Below are 24,939 nucleotides of genomic sequence, written 5' to 3'. Positions count from 1 at the left end.
TGCTTGAGCCCGGGAGGTCAAGGCTGCAATTAACTGAGATTATGTGACTGCACTCCAGCCTGAGCAAGGAAGTGAGACCGTGTCTCAAAAAAAAAAAAAAAAAAACTGGTCTAACCTAATTTGTACAACACCTAGTACCCAACAAAGTATGCTCTGTGTTATAACTGGAATGCTATAGTTAATATGTTACATAGTAGGTCAAATTATGTCTATCATGTGTATAGTAATGGATAGTATAAGTTTCTATAAAGGCAGAATGCATGTCTGGCTTTCTTCAGATATTGCATGGAACCTAGTAGGCTGCCTTGGAAATAAACAATGTATTCAATATATGAATGGTAGGTAGCTCTATGTCATCAAAACAAAGTGTAACCCTTGTCTCCCTATAGAAATCAAATCCCCCTTCAGGACAGAGGTATTTATTCCCCCAGTTGCTGGAGTGCTCACTTCTCATGGATCGTAGCTCAGTTCCTTCCACAGAAATTGTGCTCTCTAGGGGAAGTTGCCTTGCCCATGTTATGTCCCCTCCCCAGTGGCAACAGGCATCCAACGACCTGATTGGTCAATATGGGGTTCCAGGGCCTGGTCCCCGTCCCTCAATATGGGACAACTCTGAAGGGCCATCCTAGCTCCAGAACTGCCCACGGAGCCTGCTGTGACTTCATTGCTTTTCAGCCTCTCCCTCTGCCAGGCCCTGCTTCCCTCATTCCCTTTACGGTTGATTTTAACAGCCCTCTCAGTAAGTCTTTTGCATTCAACTCTCCATCTCAGAACCTGTTTCAATATCCAGCCTGAGACCTGCTAACAAGCTGCAAGTGTAAGTTAGGCCCCTTACACTTGCATACACTTAACTAGATGATGTCTTTCAAGAATCTGTTTTGTCACAGACAACAGTGAAAAAAATCATTTTCAGAGAATTTCTCATAAGAGACACAGATGATCTGGATCAAAAACACCCACTTTTTAATTGTGCAAACATACACTACAGTACACATGTCCTAAAGTAAGTGCAGCTCTCAGAAACTACAACTCAATCACATATTATTAAAGGAACCAGAGCTGTGCACTTACTCTATTAGGCATTTCTCAGCTTCCCTACTGAGAATACCAGCAGGAAATGGGACAAATCTGCCTGGCAGGTAGAGAGATGCACCAATTGTCCTGCATTTACTTTGGCACAAAGCTCTCCTTTTATCAATGAAAAGACTTTCTCTGGATGAGATTAGTTTTGTTTTTTTTTTTTTTTTTTTTTTTTTTGAGACAGAGTCTCGCTTTGTCACCCAGGCTAGAGTGCAGTGGCGCAATCTCGGCTCACTGCAAGCTCTGCCTCCCAGGTTTACACCATTCTCCTGCCTCAGCCTCCCAAGTAGCTGGGACTACATGCTCCTGCCACCACGCCTGGCCAATTTTTTGTATTTTTAGTAAAGATGGGGGTTTCACCATGTTAGCCAGGATGGTCTCGATCTCCTGATCTCATGATCCGCCCGCCTCGGCCTCCCAAAGTGCTGGGATTACAGGATTTATGGACACCGAAATTTGAGCCACCGCGCCCAGCGAGATTAGTTTTTGATGAGTTTTGGGTGCCTCCCATCTACTTCACTCTTCCCAAAAGGAATTATATCATTATTTTTTTCTAGCTATTTAGGATGTAGCGTAGTTGAAACTCACTGCTCTCACATTCCCTGATATTCCCATTTTCCTTTCTTAAAAGCAAAAACAAAACAACAATTAAAACTTGCAGATGCTTTGGGGGATTTTCTGGGGAACCACCTGCTCACAAATAAGGAGGCTCCATGTAATCTGTGGTCCAGATTACATGGAGACCTCATTTTGAAATCGCTGGATTCCCTTGCACATGTGGGCCTCAAAGTGCAGTCCCCAGACCAGCAGCATTAGCATCGCCTGGAACTCATTAGACAGGCAAATTATTGAATCAAAAACTCTGGGGCTGGGGTCCAATATTGTGTGTGTGTTTGTTTGTTTGTTTGTTTCGGAGACAAGGGCTCCCTGTGTTGCCCAGGCTGGAGTGCAGTGGCTATTCACAGTGTGTGATCATCACACACTACAACCTCAAACTCCTGAGCTCAAGTGATCCTCCCACCTCAGCCTCCCAAGTAGCTGGGACTACAGGTGCATGCCACCAAGCCCAGCTAACATTCTCTGTTTTAACAAGGCTTCGCATCCTAAAGTTTGAGAACTACTATCTCACACATTTTTTTTCTCCTTAGAAATCACAAAAGGACATTAAAGTATCTTTTCCTACAGATTTATGAGTATCTTTATGAAGCCCTTCCAGAAAGAACTCACAAACAAGGAATCTGGCATCTTAAACCCAGGATTACACATTTCCTTATTCTGTCCCTTCTGGTTTTCAGCACTTCCCCAAGATTTGTTCCTTAAAATTATTCCACTTTGGTCGACCCTTAATGCAAAAGAGGCAGGGCAGATCTGATTTCCAGTTCCACCACCTACTGACTTGCTAGATGACCTTGGTAAATTTTTTCATTTCTCTAAGTCTCAATATTCTTATGGACAAAACAGGGTTAATAGTAATATCTATTTTATAAATGTTAAATTTTGTGATGACAAAGTTGATAAGAGTCACTATAGATTAATAATAAACTGCTATTTCAACAGCACGCTAATAGTTGAAACCATGTTTGATCTCTTCAACTAGAAAGAGGTTAAGGCTCATCCAGTTCCATGTGATTGAAAAATCCTTCCCTTCATCTGAATCAACTTGTGGACCCCAAGGCTGTCTGATCCAAATGAGTATCTTCACGGAATTTATTTTCATTCCTTTGTTCAAAAATATACCCAGCTGGGCACAGTGGCTCACACCTGTAATCCCAGCACTTTGGGATGCTGAGGTGGGAGGATTGCTTGAGGCCTGGAGTTTGAGACCAGTCTGGGCAGTATAGCAAGACCTCATCTCCACACACACACAAAAAAATTAGCCAGATGTGGTGGTGTATGACTGTGGTCCTAGCCACTTGGGAGGCTGAGGCAGGAGGATCACTTGAGTCCAGGAGTCTGAGAGTGCAAGGAGCTTTGATCATGCCACTGCACTCCAGCCTGGGTTACAGCATGAGATCCTGTCTGTAAACACGACACACCCCCGCGCGCGCGCGCGCACACACACACGGATGGCAGCCATAAACCAAACACTCTCCTGTTGAACCGGGGACCTGACCTAATTGTCCAAGAGCTCCTTGTTTTGGAATCTGGCCGGGTTCAGCATGTCAAATCCTATGTTTTAGATTCTCTAGGTCTTTTCTGCTTTTCTCTAACCAGCAGTGACCATGGAAACTTCAAGACCTCCAGGGGTCATCTCAAGATCTGTGATCCAGGCCTGAGACGCTTAGAAACCTCTCCGTTATTCAACAAATAATTATCAACCCAACTATGTCCCAGAAACTATGGCTCTGAATCCTTCCAGCTCCAGGGACTGGGTTTCTGAGGAAAACCTTCAAGCCCAAAAATGATGGATGATGGAGCCCTTGTGGTTGTTGCACTGAAAAAAGACCTTAGGGAACACAATCCCTTCCAGGCCAGACACCCTCCAGGGCACACTGAGCTTTCTCAGGAGGCTGCCTTTCAAATGCAGCTTCTGTGCTTTGCCGAACAGTGGTTCAAAAGGCCTATTCTTACTTGCATTGTAAAATGATTAAGGCTAGAGGCTGGCCACTGTATCTATCAAAATCAAAATTAGAAATCCAGGCTTAAGGAAAGCAAAAAGGGGCCACCAAACAAGAGATACTAGAATGTATTTTCATCTGACTCTGCATGGTAAAGAAGGCCTGGGAAGAAATCACTGGAGAGAGCTATTTCATTCAGCCATCAGGGCTAAAAATACACATGCCTAGGCTTTAACATTCATGGGTTTTAATCTCTGAATTAATTTGTTTCTCTTCAAACACTTGAAGCCATCCATTACCATCTATATTTCAACATGGACAGATATATAACTATTCTTTCTTAGGCTAGTGAATGTGTATATATTGCCTGATTGAGGAGCTGTGTTTGTGTAATAATATCTGCACATCTGTATGTTTCTATAGATTTATATGGATAAATTAGCAGGCCCTGCTTTTAGCCACAACATATTTTTAGAAACCACTTCATAATGTAGATCATATTTTCCATGGAAAAGATGTTATATTTGGGAGTTTCATTCCTGACCAAGGACTCCTCAGCAAATGAAATATAGAAACTGCCAACAGCTTGTCATGGAACGAAAACTATGACTATTTTATATACCCCTATAAATATCTAAAACACTAAAACAATGCCCTAAGTCCTATAAAAGGGACCTAAATATATACAGTACCTATACATGGAGTCTCAAAGTTTAGAAATGTTTACCCACCACATAAAAATACAGCTCAATTGAACTATGTTCTACAATTAACTCACTGCTATAATAACATCAAACATTTGATTAACAATTTTGCAAATATTAGATTTTAGTAGAGCATATTTGGGGATAATTTAAACAGTCCAAAGAAGTTGATCTAATGTCCTCTTTTCCTTTTGAGGGGGAAATCTATTTTTTACTGTATCTACTACCTTCATTTTGCAAGCTTCTTTTTCCACCTGATTTTTCTTGTCCTTGTCCTTCCCGCATTTCCCCCTACTCTTCCCCTCTCCTACTCCCCCATCTCATCCCCTTTTTCCTACCCACTCCCCTTCTCAATACAGGATTATCATGGAATTACCATATTGCCACAATACAGTGCTGTCCTGGTTAAAGATGTCTGGTCCTGGGTTAAGCCTCAATTGCCGTATTTACTGGGAATTAGTAGTTGGAATGGAGAGAACCAGAGATGGGGGCATACCGGCACTCCTGCTGCCAAGGCCTCAGAAGACCTGGCCCCGGTCCTTTATTAGTTTGATTGTTTACTGCTCCTCAGGTTCCACGAGGTGCCCCAATATCCTTTGAAGGAATTCCCCTTTTTGCTTAAGCTAGGCAATCATTTTCTGTTACTTAAAACCAAGAAGTAAATATGCCTAGGGCAAGCAGATGAACCGAAAATTATTCCCTCTACCTTAAAGCTCAAATCAAAGCAATTACTGCTCAGACTCAATGACCTAGAAAATGTGCCCAACAAGTGACAAAAACATGTTACAAATTAATATGCACCATAGGATCTCACTTTAGTTTTTAAACATGCAATTAGAAAAACCATACATCAAACTGTTACTATGAGTTGTCTCCAGTGATTTGCCTTTTTTAAAAGTTTATTCTACTTACCCATTTCTACAATAAGCCAGATTTACTTTTCATAATCAGAAAGGAAATGCAAAAAAAAAAATTAAGAACTGGATGTGGCCCAAAGGATTGACCTTACCAATGATAATGGTCATGGTGATGTGTGATTTCTTTCTTTCTTTTTTTCTTTTCTTTTTTTTTTTTTTGAGACAGAGTTGTGCTCTGTCTCCCAGGCTGGAGTGCAGTGGCGCTAGCTCAGCTCACTGCAACCACTGCCTTCTGGGTTCAAGCAATTCTCCCCTCAGCCTTCCCAGTAGCTGAGATTACAGGCATGCACCATTATCATGCCCAGCTAATTTTTGTATTTTTTCTAAGTCTATGTTTTTTTTTCCCATAAGTTATTGGGATATACGTGGTATTTGGTTACATTAGTAAAGTCTTCAGTGGTGATTTGTGAGATTTTGGTGCACCCATCACCTGAGCAGTATACACTGCACCAGATTTGTAGTCTTTTATCCCTTGTCTCCCCCAACTCTTCTCCCCAAGTTCCCAAAGTCCATTGCATCATTCTTATGCCTTTGTGTCCTCATAGCTTAGCTCCCACATATTAGTGAGAACATACGATGTTTGGTTTTCCATTCCTGAGTTACTTCACTTAGAATAATGGTCTCCAGTCTCATCCAGGTCACTGTAAATGCTGTTAATTCATTCCTTTTTATGACTGTGTAGTATTCCATCTCATATATATATATGAGATGGAGATATATATATATATGTGTGTGTGTGTGTGTCTCACAGTTTCTTTATCCACTCGTTGATTGATGGGCATTTGGGTTAGTTCCATGATTCTGCAGTTGTGCTGCTATAAACATGTGTGTGCAAGTATCTTCTTCCAATAATGACTTCTTTTCCTCTGGGTAGATAGAAGGGAAAGTTGAGGCTCAGAGAGGTAAGTGGCCATTCTAACACCACCAGCAAATACCCAGCAGTGGGACTGCCGGATCAAATGGTAGTTCTGCTTTTAGTTCTTTAAGGAATCTCCACACTGTTTACCATAGTGGCTGTACTAGTTTACATTCCCACCAGCAGTGTAGACGTGTTCCCTGTTCACCACATCCACGCTAACATTTGTTTTTTGATTTTTTTATTATGGCCATTCTTGCAGGAGTGAGGTGGTATTGCATTGTGGTTTTGATTTGCATTTCCCTGATCATTAGTGATGTTGAGCATTTTTTCATATGTTTGTTGGTCATTTGTACATCCTTTTTTGAGAAATGTCTATTCAAGTCCTTAGCCCACTTTTTGATGGGATTGTTTGTTTTTCTTACTGATCTGTTTGAGTTTGTTGTAGATTCTGGATGTTAGTCTTTTGTCAGATGTATAGATTGTGAAGATTTTCTCCCACTCTGTGGGTTGTCTGTTTACTCTGCTGATTGTTTCTTTTGCCATGCAAAAGCTCTTTAGTTTAATTAGGTCCTAGCTATTTATCTTTTTTCTTATTGCATTTGCTTTTGGGTTCTTGGTCATGAAATCCTTGCCTAAGCCAACGTCTAAAAGAGTTTTTCCAGTATTATCTAGAATTTTTATAGTTTCAGGTCTTAGGTTTAAATCTTTAATCCATTTTGAGTTGATTTTTATATAAGGTGAGTGATGAGGATTCCGTTTCATTCTCCTACATGTGGCTAGCCAATTATCCTAGCACCATTTGTTGAAAAGGGTGTCCTTTCCCCACTTTATGTTTTTGTTTGCTTTGTTGAAGATCAGTTGGCTGTAAGTATTTGGGTTTATTTCTGGGTTTACTCTGTTCCATTGGTCTATGTGCCTATTTTTGTACCAGCACCACACCGTTTTGGTGACTATGGCACTATAGTATAGTTTGAAATCAGGTAATGTGATGCCTCCAGATTTGTTCTTTTTGTTTAGTCTTGCTTTTGCTACGTGAGCTCTTTCTTTGTTCCATAGGAATTTTAGAATTGTTTTTTCTAATTCTGTGAAGAATGATGGTGGTATTTTGATGGGAACTGCATTGAATTTATAGATTGCTTTTGGCAGTATGGTCATTTTCACAATACTGTTTCTGCCCATCCATGCACATGGTATGTGTTTCCATTTGTTTGTGTCATCTATGATTTCTTTCAGCATTGTTTTGTAGTTTTCCTTGTAGAGGTCTTTTGACTGCTTTGTTAGGTATATTCCTAGGATTTTCTGCTTATTTGTTGTTGATGTATAGAAGAGCTACTGATCTGTGTACATTAATCTTGTATCCAGAAACTTTGCTGAATTCTTTCATCAGTTCTAGGAGTTTTCTGGAGGAGTCTTTAACGTTTTCAAGGTAAATGATCATATCTCATATCGTCAGCAAGCAGTGACAGTTTGACTTCCTCTTTACTGATTTGGATGTTGTTTATTTCTTTCTCTTGTCTGATTGCTCTGGCTAGGATTTCCACTACTATGTTGAAGAGGAATGATGACAGTGGGCATCTTTGTCTTGTTCCAGTTCTCAGAGGGAATGTTTTCAACGTTTCCCTATTCAGTATTATGTTGGCTGTCATAGATGGCTTTTATTACATGAAGGTGTGTCCTTCGCATGCCGATTTTGCTGAGAGTTGTAATGATAAAGTGTTGCTGGATTTTGACGAATGTCTTTTCTGCATCTGTTGAAATGATCGTGTGAATTTTGTTTTTAATTTTATTTATGTGGTGTATCACATTTATTGACTTGTGTATGTTAAACCATCCTGCATCCTTGGTATGAAATCCACTTGATCATGGTGGATTATCTTTTTTGATATGTTGTTGGATTTGGTTAGCTAGTATTTTGTTAAGAAGTTTAGCATCTGTGTTCATCAAGGATATTGGTCTGTAGTTTTCTTTTTTGGTTATGTCCTTTTCTGGTTTTGATATTAGGGTGATGCTGGCCTCATAGAATGAATTAAGAAGGTATGCTTCTTTCTCTATCTTGTGGAATAATGTCAAAAGGATTGGTACCAATTCTTCTTCGAATGTCTGGTAGAATTCTGCTGTGAATCCATCGGGTCCTGGAGGTTGGTAATTTTAAAGTTACCATTTTGTCTGTTATTGGTCTGTTCAGGGTATCTAATTCTTCCTGATTTAAGCTAGGAGGGTTGTATTTTTCCAGGAATGTATCCATTTCTTCTAGGTTTTCTAGTTTATGTGTGCAAAGGTGCTCATAGTAGCCTTGAATGATCTTTTGTATTTCAGTGGTGTCAGCTGTAATATCTCCTGTTTTGTTTGTTAGTGAGGTTATTTGGATTTTCTCTCTTCTTTTCTTGGTTAATCTTGCTAATGGTCTATCAATTTTATTTATCTTTTCAAAGAACCAGCTTTTTGTTTCATTTATCTTTTGTATTTTTTTTGTTGTTGCTGTTTGTTTGTTTCTTTGTTTCAATTTCATTTAGTTCTGCTCAGATCTTGGTTATTTCCTTTCTTCTGCTGGGTTTGGGTTTGGTTTGTTCTTATTTCTCTAGTTCCTTGAGGTGTGACTTTGGACTGTCTGTTTGTGCTCTTTCAGTATTTTTGATGTAGACATTTAGGGCTATGGACTTTCCTCTTAGCACTGCCTTAGCTGTATCCCAGAGGTTTTGATAGGTTGTGTCATTATTGTTGTTCAGTTCAAAGAATTTTTAAATTTCCATCTTGAGTTTGTTTTTGACCCAAATGCTTATTCAGGAACAGGTTATTTAATTTCCATGTATTTACATGGTTTTGAAGGTTCCTTTTGGAGTTGATTTCCAGTTTTATTCCACTATGGTCTGAGAGAGTGCTTGATATAATTTCAATTTTCTTAAGTTTTTTGAGGCTTGTCTTATGGTCTATCACATGGTCTATCTTGGAGAAAGTTCCATGTGCTATTGAATAGAATGTGTATTCTGCAGTTGCTGCATGAAATGTTCTGTATGTATCTGTTAAGTCCACTTGTTCCAAGGTATAGTTTAAATCCATTGTTTCTTTGTTGACTCTCTGTCTTGATGACATGTCTAGTGCTGTCAGTGGAGTATTGAAGTCCCCCACTATTATTGTGTTATCATCTATCTCATTTCTTAGGACTATTAGTAATTGTTTTATAAATTTGGGAGCTCCGGTGTTAGGTTCATATATGTTTAGGATTGTGATATTTTCCTGTTGGACAAGGCCTTTACCATTGTATAATGTCCCTTGTTGTCTCTTTTAACTGCTGTTGCTTTAAGGTTTATTTTGTCTGATATAAGAATAGCTACCCCTGCTTGCTTTTGGCATCCATTTGCATGAAATGCCTTTTTCCAACCCGTTACATTATGTGAGTCCTTATATTAGGTGAGTCCTTGTATTAGGTGAGTCTCCTAAAGGCAGCAGATATTTGGTTGGTGAGTTCTTATCCATTCTGCAGTTGTGTGTCTTTTAAGTGGAGCATTTAGGCCATTTATATTCAGTGTTAGTATTGAAATGTGAGGTTTAGATTGAAGAGCATTCATCGTGCTCTTTGTTGCCTGTGTACTTAGGGGTTTTTTTTGTTTTTGCTTTTTAACTTGTATTTTTGTTTTATCGGTCCTGTGTGATTTATGCTTTAGAGAGGTTCTGTTTTGATGTGTTTCTAGGATTTGTTTCAAGATTTAGAGCTCTTTTTAGCAGTAGTGGTGACTGCTCTCAGCATTTGTTTGTCTGAAAAGGACTGTATCTTTCCTTCATTCATGATGCTTAGTTTCACTGGATACAAGATTATTGGCTGATAATTGTTTTGTTTGAGGAGGCTGAAGATAGGGCCCCAATCCCTCCTAGCTTGTAGGGTTTCTGCTGAGAAATCTGCTGTTGATCTAATAGGTTTTCCTTTACAGGTTACCTGGTGCTTCTGTCTCACAGCTCTTAAGATTCTTTCCTTCATCTTTGACTATGTGCCTAGGCAAAGATCTTTTTGTGATGAATTTCCCAGGTGTTTTTGTGCTTCTTGTATTTGGATGTCTAGGTCTCTAGCAAGACCAGGGAAGTTTTCCTTGATTATTCCCCCAAATATGTCTTCCAAGGTTTTAGAATTCTCTTCTTCCTCTGGAACACCAATTATTCTTAGGTTTGGTCATTTAACATAATCCCAGACTTCTTGGAGGCTTTGTTCATATTTCCTTATTCTTTTTTCTGTGTCTTGGTTGCATTGGGTTCATTAGAAGACCTTGTCTTTGAGCTCTGAATTTCTTTATTCTACTTGTTCAATTCTATTGTTGAGACTTTCCAGAGCATTTCACATTTCTAAAAGTATGTCCACAGTTTCCTGAATTTTTGATTGTTCCTTTTTTTTAAAAGCTATCTACTTCCTTGAATATTTCTCTCTTTACTTCTTGTATCATTTTCTGGATTTCCTTGTATTGGGCTTCACCCCTCTCTGGTCCCTCCCTGATTAGCTTAATAACTAACATCCTGAATTCTTTTTCAGGTAAATCATGGATTTCTTCTTGGTTTGGATCCATTGCTGGTGAACTAGTGTGATTTTTGGGGGGTGTTGAAGAGCCTTGTTTTGTCATATTACCAGGGTTGGTTTTCTGGTTCTTTCATATTTGGGTAGCCTCCGTCAGAGGGAAGGTCTAGGGCCGAAGGCTGTTGTTCAGATTCTTTTGTCCCACGGGGTGTTCCCTTGATGTAGTTCTCTCCCCCTTTTCCTATGGATGTGGCTTCCTGTGAGCCGAACTGCAGTGATTGTTGTCTCTCTTCTTGGTCTAGCCATCCTGTGAGTCTACCTGGCTCCAGGCTGCTTCTGGAAGTCGTCTGCACAGAGTCCTGTGATGTGAACCGTCTATGGGTCTCTCAGCCATGGATACCAGTGTCTGTTCCACTGGGGGACTGGGGGCAGGGACAGGTGCAATGGACTCCATAGGGGGCCTTAGCTTTGGTGGTTTGATGCTCTATTTTGGGGCTGGTTGGCCTCCTGCCAAGAGGTGGCACTTTTCAGAGAGTATCAGCTATAGTAGTATGGAGAGGAGTCCTCAGTGTGTGGGGGCCTAGAACTCCCGAGATTATATGCCCTTTATCTTCTGCTACCAGAGTGGTAGGGAAGGACCATCAGGTGGGGGTGGGGCTAGGCATGTCTGAGCTCTGACTCTCCTTAGGTAGGTCTTGCTGTGGCTGCTGTGCGGGATGGGGGTGAGGTTCCCAGGTCACTGGAGCTGTGTACCTAGAAGGATTACCGCTGCCTCTGCTGAGTCATGCTGGTTGTCAGGGAAGTCAGGGAAAGCTGGCAGTCACAGGCCTCACCCAGCTCCCATGCAAACCGAAGGTCCGGTTTAATTCCTACCGTGCTCTCCCCAGTAGCCCCCAGACCATTTCTAGATGGAGAGCGATAGGGGCTTGAAAACCTGCCCCAGCTCCAGGCTACCCGCCTCCCAGCTGCAAAAGAAAAGGGCTTGATTCTTTCCCCACATGTGGAGTCTGCACACCGGATTTGTGCCCTCCCCCAGGTTCTGGCCAGGTGGCTTCTCACCCCGTTCAAATTGTCACAAAGTTCAACTAGAGAATTCCTTCTCCCTGTAGAGTTTTACCCTCTGCTCCTCTGGTCACCCTCCCGATGGATCCCTGCGGTTCCAGGCAGGAATGGCCTGCTAGGGAGTCCAGCCAGCTCCCAGGGCCTTTCTGCTGCTTCCTCTACCCCTGTATTTTGCTCAGCTCTCCAAATTGACTCAGCTCCAGGTAAAGTTGGAAACTTCTCCCGCAAACAGATCTTCAGCTTCTCCAGTGGGTGTGTTTGTTCAGGAGAGGATGGTCTCCCTTTCCCACTTCCGCATCTGGGGCACTCACAGTTTTGGGGGTTCTCCTGGGTCATGCAGGAGCAGTCTGCTTCCTTCAGAGGGTCTGTGGGTCCTCTTGAGATTGCTGGTTTTCAATTCTTGTATTTTTGGTAGAGACAGGGTTTCACCATGTTGCCCAGGCTGGTCTCGCACTCCTGGGCTCAAGGGAACCGTCTGCCATGGCCTCCCAAAGTGTTGGGATTACAGGCGTGAGCCCCCGTGCCCGGTGTGACGGTGTGCTTTCTAAAGACTTGAGCCTTTCGCTTGATTGTCTCCCACATTAGCTCATTCACAGCCCACAAGAACCGTTTCTTAGTTTCAATCCAAAGCAATCTCACTAGGAAACATTAAGTGTGGTAGGGATTTGGAGTGTGAGTACACAGGTGTGAGTCCCCGCGAAACAGCTGTGTGGTCTTAGAATGGCCACTTACCTCTCTAAGCCTCAACTTTCCCTTCTGTAAAAGGGGAAATCACTCCTTTCGGGGTGATTTTGCGTATGCAGAAGCTCTCTGCAGTGCTAACAAACATTAGCTATTATTAGCTCCTCTTTCATTGTCTTGTTCTGCCGCAGCTCCTCTCTGCCAGTGTGGCTTTTGGTTGGGATTCCCTGTCAAGAAATTACAAGAGGCCACTACACACTCCTTACCAAATTCTCTTTGCTGTGTGACCTGCTGGAAACTTAAGCCCCGAAGCCTCAATTATCCTTTTCTTATTTGCTTTGCACCCTTTTTAAAAAATAAAATGTATGCAATATTGAATACTTCAGTACTCCAGAAATATAACTCATCTAGTAACTACACTTTTAAATATATGTAATAAATATACACAATACAAAATTTACCATTTTAATAATTTTTAAGCATACAGCTCAGTGGCATTAAACAGATTCACGTTGTGCAACTATCACCGCCATCCATCTCCGGAACAGAACTTTTTCTATCTGCCCCAACTGAAACTCTATAAGCATTAAACAGTAACTCCTCCATTCTCTCCTTCCCCTACTGCCTGACAGCTACCGTTCTACTTCCTGCTTTGGATTTGACTACTGTAGGTACCCCATGTAAGAGGAATTATGCATATGATTGTATACCTTCTTCAGAGAAACATCTGTTCAAGTCCTCTGCCCAATAGGGTTCTTTATTTTTTGTTGAGTAATAGGAGTTCTTTACATATTATGGATATTAATCCCTTATCAGATATGTGATTTTCAAATATTTTTTCCCATTCCGCGGGTTGCCTTAGCAGCTATGTTTCTTGACTTTACACCTGTTTATTCAAACAAATAGTAACTATGTGCCTGCTATGTGAATGACACTGGGCTAATGACAGAGCAAAAAGGTACAGTTGACTTTCATACCCTTTCTGTCCACATTTGACTTTGTCATGCTATCAGAACCATTCCCAATTGATTGGAAATTATTTTTTTTAATGACTAGTTCTTTGAAGTCTTCTAAAAGGTATTTAGTTGGCCATTTCAATTATCTCAGGTATCTGAAAAGTGAGATCTTAGATTGGGAAAAACTGGAGAGCAGTGAAACCTGAAACTAGAAGAGGTGGTCACTGTGCATACACTCACATACACAACATCAGACTTCCAGCAAAGGCTTCCTGACACCTGCACGTGTATGAAAGGAAATCCTCCTTCCACTGACACCAGTGCTCGCTGAGGGGAGACCAACTTTGGATGTTATGTTTTATTGCATGGTTTATTGTTCTAATCAGCTGATAAAGGCCATGAACCTTGACCCTGGGACAGCAGACCATTGTGGGGGTCTTAACACCCTTTCCTGACCAATGAACAACGCAACCTGTTTTAACCAACCATGGACATTCTGCCTTAGCTACAGTGCTTGTTTTCAATGATTGTAATCACTATAAATTAGAAGTTTAAAACTCCTGATTTTTTTTCTCCTTAACACTCTTCTCAGTAAATTTCTTCACTGGGGAGTGTTCCCCTGCCTGCTAAATTAATCACTTGGCCTTTTATCCCCCTCTCTGGTTGTCTTTATTTCACATGACATGTGGCTGCAATCCTACTCCAAACTGCAACAAGTCAACACAGAATCCACATACCATATGTTGTTCAACTACTCCAAGGCTTAGCAGAGATATTCTCACTTATCCATGCATTGCTGTAACTAATCCTGTTCCTACAATCCTCAGAAAATTTAGACAAATGCCAGCCTGTTTCCAAACAAACATATCTTAATTTAGCTACCTAATATACAGATACCTGACCTCTCCAGAATGCTTTGCCTTCTAGAGTTCACATTTCTTGAAACCACATGTACAAGACTTTATGTAATTGTTCAGCTGCATCTTGAATCTGCTTTGCAGCTGATGGTTGCTCACAAACACACGCGCGCGCGCTCACACATACACACACACACACCCATAAGTATGCATTTGTCATTAAAGGCATTTGTCACTGCCTTTAATGTCCTGTTGAAGCCCAGTAATCAAAATTTTCAACATAGTGAATGAAATTTGCAGAATCACTGCTCAGGAGCAATCACATTATACACAGGAAATTAGTCCAATTACAATATCTTCTGAATGATGATCTCTGTTTCCTTGTTGCTTCAGCTAGTAGCAAATCACCCAGAGTGCCTCCTTGCTGTCTATAGTATCAGTAAAAACAAACAAACAAACAAAAACACCACTCAGGGTTTCTTCCTTCACAGAATGGAATGGGACAGATACACCACCAGGCACAGGTCGAGATCAGCTAGAGAAAATGAATCCGAAGCCAAGACCTCAAAAGGGAGCACTTGCCACCCATTCTTTAACAGTTCCTCATTTTCCTTCACCAACGCCCAGGTGGCAATCACACAAAGGAGGAAAACCCACTCCAAGCCACTGCTTCTTAGTTGCCCCGTAAGCCTGGCCTGGGCAGATCCTGTGCTGGGAGCCTGGCTGACTTTATTACTGAATACAAGTTACACGTGTAAGGCACTAAATATCAGAAGAGTACAGTGTAGTAAGACAGTGATCTGGAGGTCCCTCCTGCCAATGATGTGCGCCGCCCCTCGGGGTGAATTATGTACTGTGATGATGAACTAAATGTTCCCTTTGCAATTTCCTTGGGGATCAAAATGTATTCTGTTCTTCAGGGTTAAAAGGCAAGCCCTTTCTCACCAGCTCCACTTACTGGGTTTACCCTGATGTGTCTATTACTCCTTCAGCGTTTGAGGCAGGTTCCCACCTAGACACAAAGAGGTAGCCATCCTTAGAGGAGAAGGAAGATTTTTTTTCTTCTTTGCTTGATGTGGATGCTTACTCGAGGGAAGGAAGCTGAGCTTTAGGTTTTAGTGACCTGATTTCTTGTGTGTGTGTGTGTGTGTGAGAGAGAGAGAGATTCCTGATTTAGGTCTGGTGTTTTGTTGTTGTTGTTGTTATTTTATTTTCTTTAACTGTGTTTTTAAAAACATAAGGAGAACTTTTTTTTTTTTTTTTTTTTTTTGAGACGGAGTCTCGCTCTGTCGCCCAGGCTGGAGTGCAGTGGCCAGATCTCAGCTCACTGCAAGCTCCGCCTCCCAGGTTCACACCATTCTCCTGCCTCAGCCTCCCGAGTAGCTGGGACCACAGGTGCCTGCCACCTCGCCCGGCTAATTTTTTGTATTTTTAGTAGAGACGGGGTTTCACCATGGTCTCGATCTCCTGACCTTGTGATCCACCTGCCTCGGCCTCCCAAAGTGCTGGGATTACAGGCGTGAAGGAGAACATTTTTATACAAGAGATTAAGTAGCAATGTCATTCTTAGCATGATCTTCACTTTCTCTCTTCTCTTGTTTCCTTTTGATACAGTTCCAGACATTTTAAAGACAACCGTGGCTAGGAACTTTTGTTTTCCTAATGATCTTGTTTCTCTTTGCTATCAGTAAAAACCTCCCCCTTTGCCCTTTTGCATGAATATTCTATTATTAAAAATTGAGATCTGGTCCAGAATCAGTCAAGGGGATGAACGCCTGGGTGAGAATTAGTGGAGGAACAACAGTAAAAGCCACTCAAGTGGCTCCCCCAGGGACTAAATCTGGAGTCAAGGTAGGAAAGCAAGATGAGAGCTTTAAAAGGAGTGAGATCTGGGGAATGGCTAAGGAAGTCAATGGCCTCTTGTCTTTTTATTTTCCTCTGCTCTTATTTGAATACTTTCTGTGTTCTAAGTCTGTGGATTCAGCCCTCAAATGGTTGGCAGAAAGGTTCCTCATAAAGACAAGAATTCTGCTCTTTCTCCTTTATTTCAACGGCTCACTCTTAATCATGGCTCCTCCTTTATTACCAGGAATTTCATGTCACTGTCTCCCGATATTTGGAATCTAGAGAAGGTGAGATATTTGGAATCTAGAGAAGGTGAGAAAGTGAGTGAGACATCAGCCTCCAGTTGTTTGTATCTGTAATGGTAATTACTCACACCAGTTTGTCAGCATTCACACCTGAATTATTCTGTTTGGTGATATGTCAATGTCTAGAGATAGCTGTGATCACACAAAATACAGTTTTTTCTTGTGAAATCCTAACTTGGTCCATGGAAAAGTTTTTTGAAAAAACACAACAGAAGATCCCGTCCATCTCCCTCCCACCCAAATCCCCCATATGTTAACTGGATGGGAATATTTTATTTGAGTGCAGTATCCATAGGACATCCTCTCACCTTGACTTTAAACTGGCTCATAATATGTGCTTCTCAAGGCCATATGGACCACTGTCTCAACAACCTCTATTTCCCATCCAACTTCCCAAACACTTCTCTTCCTTCTGATTTTTCTTTTTTTGTCATTCTCCTTTCTTCTTTCAACTGTAATGTATTTTTGATGTTCAACTACTGTTCAGGTTGTTTTGTTACCATTTGTCTTAGATGTTATCATTAAACACTACTGTTGAATCGTTTCCACATTTTTATTTAAAGTTTTTTACATTCATAAAGTCTTTTCATTTAGCTCATAGTCCTATTTAGTTCAAGACCTAGAGTTTCAAAGAAGAGTTTCAAAGATCACCCTCTCTTTCAGCAATATGTGAGCTCCTGAGAAAAAATGTGAAAGTAATTTATTTCCAAACCAAACGTTATTTGAAACACCAAGGAATTCACCATTTAAGGAAGTCAGAGGTGAATTTCACAATATATTTTTTCTGTTCAACAAATTTTGATTTTTGCTAATTCTTTAAAGTGAGAGATAATCTATTTCATATCTTCTCTCTCTTTTTTTTTTTTTTTTTTTGAGACAGAGTCTTGCTCTGTCGTCCAGGCTGGAGTGCAGTGGCGCAATCTCGGATCTCAGGTCACTGCAAGCTCCGCCTCCTGGGTTCACTTCTGCCTCGGCCTCCCGAGTAGCTGGAACTACAGGCTCCCGCCACCACCCCCGGCTAATTTTTTGTATTTTTAGTAGACATGGGGTTTCACCGTGTTAGCCAGAATGGTCCCGATCTCCTGACCTTGTGATCTTCCTGCCTCAGCCTCCCAAAGTGCTGGGATTACAGGCGTGAGCCACCGCGCCCAGCCCTTCTCTCTCTTTTTTAAATTTACCCTTCTTAGACGGGGTTTTTCCTTCTCCCTACTGGGTCAGGGAGTGCCAGGTCTGCTCTACACTCAAGTAGCCACAAGTCACAGCATTTCAAATTCAACAAGCCCAGGGAAATAGTTCAGGAAGCTGGGACGGGGACAGGATTCTGAAGCAAGGGACTGATGTTTGGCCCTGGCACTTGGAAATCAGCCTCACTGATTTCAAGGCCCACCGTGGATAAGGTCCCCAGTCTACTGGTGGCTGGAATCTCCAGACTTCAAGTAGGACCACTTGACACCATAGGACATTTTAAAAGTTGATCCTCCCCTCCAATCAGCCTTTCCCCCTCCTGAGTTGGTGACAGCTGAATGTTTTTGCCTCCACTCTTGGGAGAAGATGCACACCCTCTCACACTCTTTTAAAAATTTATTCTATTTTTTTTTTTTTTTTTTAAGAGATGGAGTCTTGCTCTGTTGCCCAAGCTGAAGTGCAGTGGTGTGGTCACAATTCACTGCAACTTTGACCTTCCAGGCTCAGGTGATCCTCCCACCTTGGCCTATCGCATATCTGGGACTAGAGGCTTGCGCTACTATTCTTTATTTTTGGTAGAGATGGGATTTCACTATGTTGCTCAGGCTGATCTCAAACTCCAAGACTCAAGCAATTCTCTCACTTTGGCCTCCCAAAGTGCTGGGACTATAGGTGTGAGCCACCGTGCCTGACCTCTCTCACATTTTTATCAAACTCCCTGCCTGAATGTTGCCACCATGGACCCATGATGTCCACGGCCATCTTCCCTCCACCTTCAGCTCTCTTCTCTCAGACACTTTCGTGGCTGGATCCCTTACTTTATTCAGGCCCTAGCTCAGATGTCCTCTCCTTAGATAGGACTTCCTGACCACCAAATCTAAAAATAAAAGACCACCACCTTCGAGCTTCCATAACTGCTCAGAACACAATCAGCCATGCCTGAATCATGTATAGGCACATCTACAAGAAACAATATCCAGATACCATACCAGACATCTTCACCTGGCTGTGTACATTAGACATAAACTGAATCCTCATAGCAGAGGGGAAAAAACAGTTCACCTTTTACTATTTATGAAATAATAGGGAAATATAGACTTAGAAGTTTACAGAGATTTTTTTAAGTAGATAAAAATAGATAAATGCCTGGGAAAAGGGGGTATCAATTAGTACAAATAGTCTGCAGAGCCATCCAGCAATACATATCAAAAACCTTTAAAACATTTATATTGCTCGACCTAGTGATCCTAATTCTAGAATTTGTCCTTTGGAAATATAATCAAGATAATGTTAATCACAGCATTACTTATAATGATGAAAAGTAGAAGAGGCCAGGCACGGTGGATCATGCCTGTAATCCCAGCACTTTGGAAGCCTGAGGTGGGAGGATCCCCTGAGCCCAGAAGTTCAAGATCAGCCTGGCCAACATATTGAGACCCTGTCTCTATATAGAAAGAAGAGGAAGAAGAAGAAAAAGAAGAAGAGGAGGAAGGAGGAGAAGGAGGGGAAGGAGGAAGAGGAGGAGAGAATGTTATGCAGTCATTAAAATTTTAGAAAAACAACCCATATGTCCATTGACTGATGGATGAATAGACAAAATGTAGTACAGACATACAATAGAGTAGTAATGAGCCTTAAAAAGGAATGAAATTCTGATACATGCTACAACATGAATTAATCTTGAATACATTGTGCTAAAGGAAATAAGCCAGACAGAAAAGGACAAATACTGTATGTTTCCACTTTTATAAGGTACCTAGACCAGTCAAATTCACAGACACAAAAAGTTGAACAGTGGTTGCCAGGAGCTGGGGAGGAAGAGGAAATGGGAAGTTATCAGGGTTTTGTTTTGTTTTGTTTTGTTTTGAGATGGATTTTTGCTCTTGTTGCCCACTCTGGAGTGCAATGGCATGATCTTGGCTCACTGCAACCTCCGCCTCCCAGGTTCAAGCAATTCTCTCTGTTTCCTTGCCTATAGTCTGTTTCCCCAGCAACAATGCAAATTCCATGAGGGTAGAGGCTTTGTCTTATTCACTGCTTGATTCTTAATGCTTGAAGACTTTCAGGCACTTTTTGGGTCCTCCATAAACATTCGAGTGAAAGAGAAAGAATCAATGAATGAATGGGTGAATGAACAGAAAATTAGTCATCCTCAGTGTCTTAGTCCATTCCTGCTGCTAAAACAAAATACCCCAGACTGGGTAATGTATACATAATAGAAATGTATTTCTTACACTTCTTGAGGCTGAGAAGTCCAAGATCAAGGCACCTGTAGATCTGGTGCCTGATGAAGGCTCACAGTGCTTCTTAGATGGGTGCTTCTTGCTGCATCCTCATGTGGTAGAAGGTGCAAACAACTCTCTTGCACCTCTTTTATAAGATAACTAATCCCACTCATGAGGGCTCTGGCCAATGAATTAATCTCCTCCTAAAGGCCCTGCCTCTTAATACTTTCACACTGGGAATTAAGTTTCAATATATAAATGTTGAGGGGACATATTCAGACCATAGCTCTCAGGTTAGGACAGTGAGAATTCCTTTGTCCTGTGCCCACCTGGGGTATCAGCCCTCTTTCTCTCATCTGTAGCCTGCTCAGGATTGGAAGAAAAATTGTCTCAAGATTAAGAATCATCAAAATGGAGTAAACCCTGAAATACATCCACCAACAGGCTAACAGTTTGGAAAGTAGTCTAGATACCATGTCATTTGAAGAGTAATTGAAGGTACTGAGAATGTGTAAGAGAAGATTTAAAGGGGAGAAGAAATGTAGCTGTTTGCAAATACTGGAAGTGTAGTCAGGTGGAACCATGAATTTATTCAATAAATATCCACTGAGCCCCTGCCATGTGCCAGTGACTGATGTAGGTACCAAGAGTATTAAAAACAGGATTATATAATATGTTTGACTCCAGAGGAAATACCAAGGATAGGTTGAGAGAGGTTTGGAAAGGCAGATATGAATGCATCATAAGGCAGAGAGTCCAAATCAGCATTTCCTAAGGCACATTTCATGGAATCCTTGGATGTACATTTGTTTTATATGAGAAAAGGATTCTAGGCCCAATACATTTAGAAAATCTTGAGGTAAGGCCATGAGCGGTGCCTTACGCCTTAATCCCAGAACTTTGGGAGTCCAAGGCAGGTGGATCATCTGAGGTTAGGAGTTCAAGACCAGCCTGGCCAACATAGTAAAACCCCATCTCTACTAAAAATACAAAATTAGCTGGGCGTGGTGGCATGCGCCTGTGGTCCTGGCTACTCGGGCACTACAGGAGAATTGCTTGAACCTAGGAGGCGGAGGTTGCAGTGAGCCGAGATTGCATCACTGTACTCTAGCCTGGGAGACAGAGCAAGACTCCATTTCAAAAAAAAAAAAAAGAAAGAAGAAAAAGAAAATTTTGAGGGGTAGAGTTTTTCTCAACTACAGATGCATAGGACTTTTCAGTCTTTTTTTTTTTTTTTTCAAGAGTCAGGGTCATGCTGTCACCCACACAGGAGTTAGTGGCACAATCATATCTGACTGAAGCCTTGAACTCCTGGGCTCAAGTGATCCTCCAGCCTCAGCCTCCTGAGTAGCTGGGGCTACTGGCATATGCTAACATGCCTGGCTATGTTCTTTTTACTTTTGTAGAGATGGAGTCTTACTATGTTGCCCCAGCTGGTCTTGAACTCCTGGTCTCAAGCAATCCTCCAACCTTGGCCTCCTGAGTTGCAGGGATTACAAGCGTGAGCCACTGCACCAGGCTCAGAGTCTTCAATATACTATTGTATACTGTAGTCTCCTAAAGAGTGATGTGGCTCCTTTCCCTAAATTTTTGGACCACAGGACACTTCTTTTTCTAGGCCTAGAATTTCACAGGATGAGCATTAGGGAGAATTATTTTCTACATGACAACATTCACCTTCAGAACAGGAGGCCTGCGAGCACGGATCTAATGTGGCATGCCCCTGAGACACACCTTTGGCACCACATCCAATGGAAGCCCAAGTCTTCATTCTGAACCACTCATATTGACCCAGTCCTCTCACTCATCTCCCTCACCTCACATTTTTTCCACCTGCCAGTCTGCACTCACTCCTTCTTTCCATCCTTGCTTTGGGCTTAGCTTTAATGAACCATGCCATGTATTTCTGCTTCTGACTTGAGCTCCACACAACAAGGATTCTGATTTCTTCCCCTAAGTTCCCTGGGGTCACCCTGGGTAAAGCCTCCCTGGTTCCACTGTTCCATTTGGCTCACTGTACATAGAGGAGGGAGACCCAGACGAGGAATAAGCAGGTTCTCACGTCAGGAAGAGCTTGGGGAAAGCTTAGGCTTTCTCATGTTGAAAGTCTTACTTGGTCTGATTTTCTGCTACCTCCTTGACAGGTCTGATTCTGTAAAGGCTTCCTGCCAGGCATAATTTTAAATACTTTTGGTACCTGGGAAACCAGCTATTTCTGTAGACTGTATCAGCTTAATTGTCCTCACATGAAACACAGATGCACTGCCACACAGTTGAGAAATCTTTCACACAATGAGATCAAGCCACTCATTGAAGGTCACTGGACAAAACTTCTACACTCCAGTCACATGAATAAAAGTGTATAATGACTTGGAAAGTTTGCATGAAATTCCCGTGGGAGAAATTATTGTGACTTTAAACCATACTCCTCAAAGCCCCTCCCATTTTTGGCTTCTTACCTTGTAACTTGGGTTCTCATTCCAAAATCCAGTGACCTCATTGATTGCAGCACTTCAATACAGCCCATGTACTAGAATAAGAAGAAAAAAAAGAAGAAGTAGGACAAAAATTCCAAGAAGCTGTCTCTTAGCTTCACAGTGACTTTCGGGGAAGCACCTAAAATCAGCTTCTGCTATCAAGCTACATTTGCATACTTCGCCTACCATTGACATTTCTGACTATTAATGGACACATGCCTAAAGCTTCAATTCAATTATAAAACACCAGTTAAATCCGAACCATAATATAGATAACACAAGTAACAAAGACCAATATGGGTTCAGTGGTTAAGAGCATGAGCTCTGGGGCCAGATCATGTGACTTTGCACCCTGGCTCTGCTACTTCTTAGTTATGGAACCTCAGCAAGTTAACTTCTGTGCCTCACAGTTTTGTCATTGGTAAAGTGAGGATACAATAGGAATTGTTAGGAGAGTGAAATTATTTCCTACATGTAAATAAAGCTTTTAGAACAATGCTTGGTACATAGAAAGGCCCAAATAGTAGAGGAAGCAAAAATAAATGTGAGATAAAGAATACAGGAATGTCAAATCTTCTAAGTGGATAGAACAAGCATATAAATGCATAGAATACCAAACTTAGTAATATAAGATCTTATCATCCTTTGCAGCTGATTTAAATATTAAGGGGGTTCCTGAAAGGACAAAAGTCATATGCCGCATCAGTGATGAGTATGGTTAGCTTGAACACCATGTATTGCAAAAGGAATTGTGACTTACAAAGCTGAAAGATGGTTTATATTTAGTGTGGCAGCAGTGACGATCCATGGCAGGCTGCTGGCAACAGCATGATGCGATTAGATCTGTGTTGGAGGAGGCTTAAGTCAGCGGCAGTATGAAGGTGGGTTAATGGTGAGGGAATAAGTTAGGATGATCCTGTGGCGAGGGAAGTAATGACAGCCCACACTGAAGAGGGATGGTGTCAATAGGAAAGAGGGGACAGATTCAAGTGACATCATGGAAACAGATACTACAGAACTCGGCAGTTGATTTGATACGGCGAATAAGAGAGAAGGATGAGTCAAGGATGACTCACTCAGACGTTTCCAGCCAGGGTAGCAGAGGGAACAGTGATGCCATCAACAGAAACAGGAAAGCCAGGAGAAGAGAAGATGATGAATTGGTTTGGGAGCCGTTGACTTAAGGCACTGGTAGGGTATCCAGGAAATAACAGGCTGGCAACTGAAAATTGGATTCTGGAGTCCTGAGAGGATTCAGCCTAGGGATGCGGACTTAGTAGTCTTCTGTGTAGCTTTGCCAGGTGAGGCTGTGAGAGTCAATCCTCCCAGCAGAGCTTGGTTGATGAGGGAGAGTGCTTATTTGAGAATTGCCTTAGAAATGTTACTAGAGCTAAGAGTTCCGATTGAAAGTGATCTGTTGGCTCCTTGGAAATGATATGCTTCCTGTTTAGCTTTCCTTTGGAGGCTTTCCAGCCTCTCTATGCTTGTGAATGGCAAAAGCACTGTCAAAAGATGTCAGGGGCTGGTGGGGAGGGGGTACCTGCCCAGACACTTCTTGTATAATAGTATTTCTTTTTCTTTTTCTTTTTCTTTTTTTTTTTTTTTTGAGATGGAGTCTCACTCTGTCACCCAGGCTGGAGTGCAGTGGCACGATCTTTGCTCACTGCAACCTCTGCCTCCCAAATTCAAGCAATTCTCCCACCTCAGTCTTTTGAGTAGCTGGGATTACAGGCACATACCACTGCACCTGGCTAATTTTTGTATATTTAGTAGAGACGGGGTTTCACCATGTTGGCCAGGCTGGTCTTGAACTCCTGACCTCAAGCGATCTGCCCACCTCGGCCTCCCAAAGTGCTGGGATTACAGGCATGAGCCACCACGTCCTGCTGTATAATAGTATTTCTGAGCAGATTGTGCAGATAGAACTTCTCAATGCACCAAGTGCTGCCTGGAGCCTGGTGCTGGGAAGAGCATGCTGGCCAGGACAATCACCCTGCCAGTCTCATCCAGACTCCTGTTAGTCACACTCCGTTACACTCCTCTTGGAATCTCTACTACTGATACAAGAAACATTTTGGATATTTTACTCTGTCCCCATCACTCTTAACTTCCCAAGCCTTGGGTACCTTAAGGAAGTGGTGTCTGGAGATTTCTCTTCCAACATAAGGGTTATTAGGAGAAGAAAGCTAGATATAGGAAGTAGGTTAGAAAGCCCATCTCAGAACTGTCAAGAAAGGAGATTCCAAGCATCCAAGCTTCACGTCCCGGTGGTGTGAAAAGATTGTCCTTATGTCTTCACTGACTGCTCTGGCTTTTGGTGCCTTCCAATGCCCTCTTCTGCCCCAGAGCCTAGGTCTTGCTCCCCTATTTCCTGCACTGCTGGCCCTGGAAAGAGTGGACTCCCCACACAGGCTGGGGAGCAGGCCTGGATCCCCTCCAAAACCTCCAGGAGGCCCAGTTGGTGAGGAGGTGGGTATCGCCTTTCCCTTTAGCTATAAATCACTGACTGAAGACAAGGTGATACCAACTGGTCTATCAGTGCACACTTTTTGAAAAAGTGACCAAGCACCTACATTTTTCACACTGTGCCACAGTGTTTCTTCAAAACAGAATGATCAGATCATGTTCCTCCACCACGTGAAACTCCTGGCATCTATGATCAAAACAAGCTCGTTACTATAAACCCCTAAACCCTGGGGTTCCTGGCCCCATCTCATCCCTTCAGCTTCA

General features: G+C 42.0%; 1 protein-coding gene across 1 annotated transcript in view; it reads right to left on the bottom strand.

Annotated features, from left to right (window-relative positions):
- Positions 1 to 24,939, bottom strand: part of SHC4 (SHC adaptor protein 4) — a 139,704-nt gene that overhangs the window by 78,623 nt on the left and 36,142 nt on the right. The window contains exon 2 of the mRNA XM_023227117.2: positions 22,192 to 22,262. Coding sequence (XP_023082885.1) covers positions 22,192 to 22,262 — 71 coding nt within the window. The remainder of the gene's footprint in view (positions 1 to 22,191; positions 22,263 to 24,939) is intronic.

Source organism: Piliocolobus tephrosceles, chromosome 6, assembly GCF_002776525.5.
Source record: "Piliocolobus tephrosceles isolate RC106 chromosome 6, ASM277652v3, whole genome shotgun sequence".
NCBI classification, from domain to species: Eukaryota; Metazoa; Chordata; class Mammalia; order Primates; family Cercopithecidae; genus Piliocolobus; species Piliocolobus tephrosceles.
Note: the sequence above shows the minus strand (reverse complement) of the source record. Positions and strands in the feature narration are given on the sequence as shown.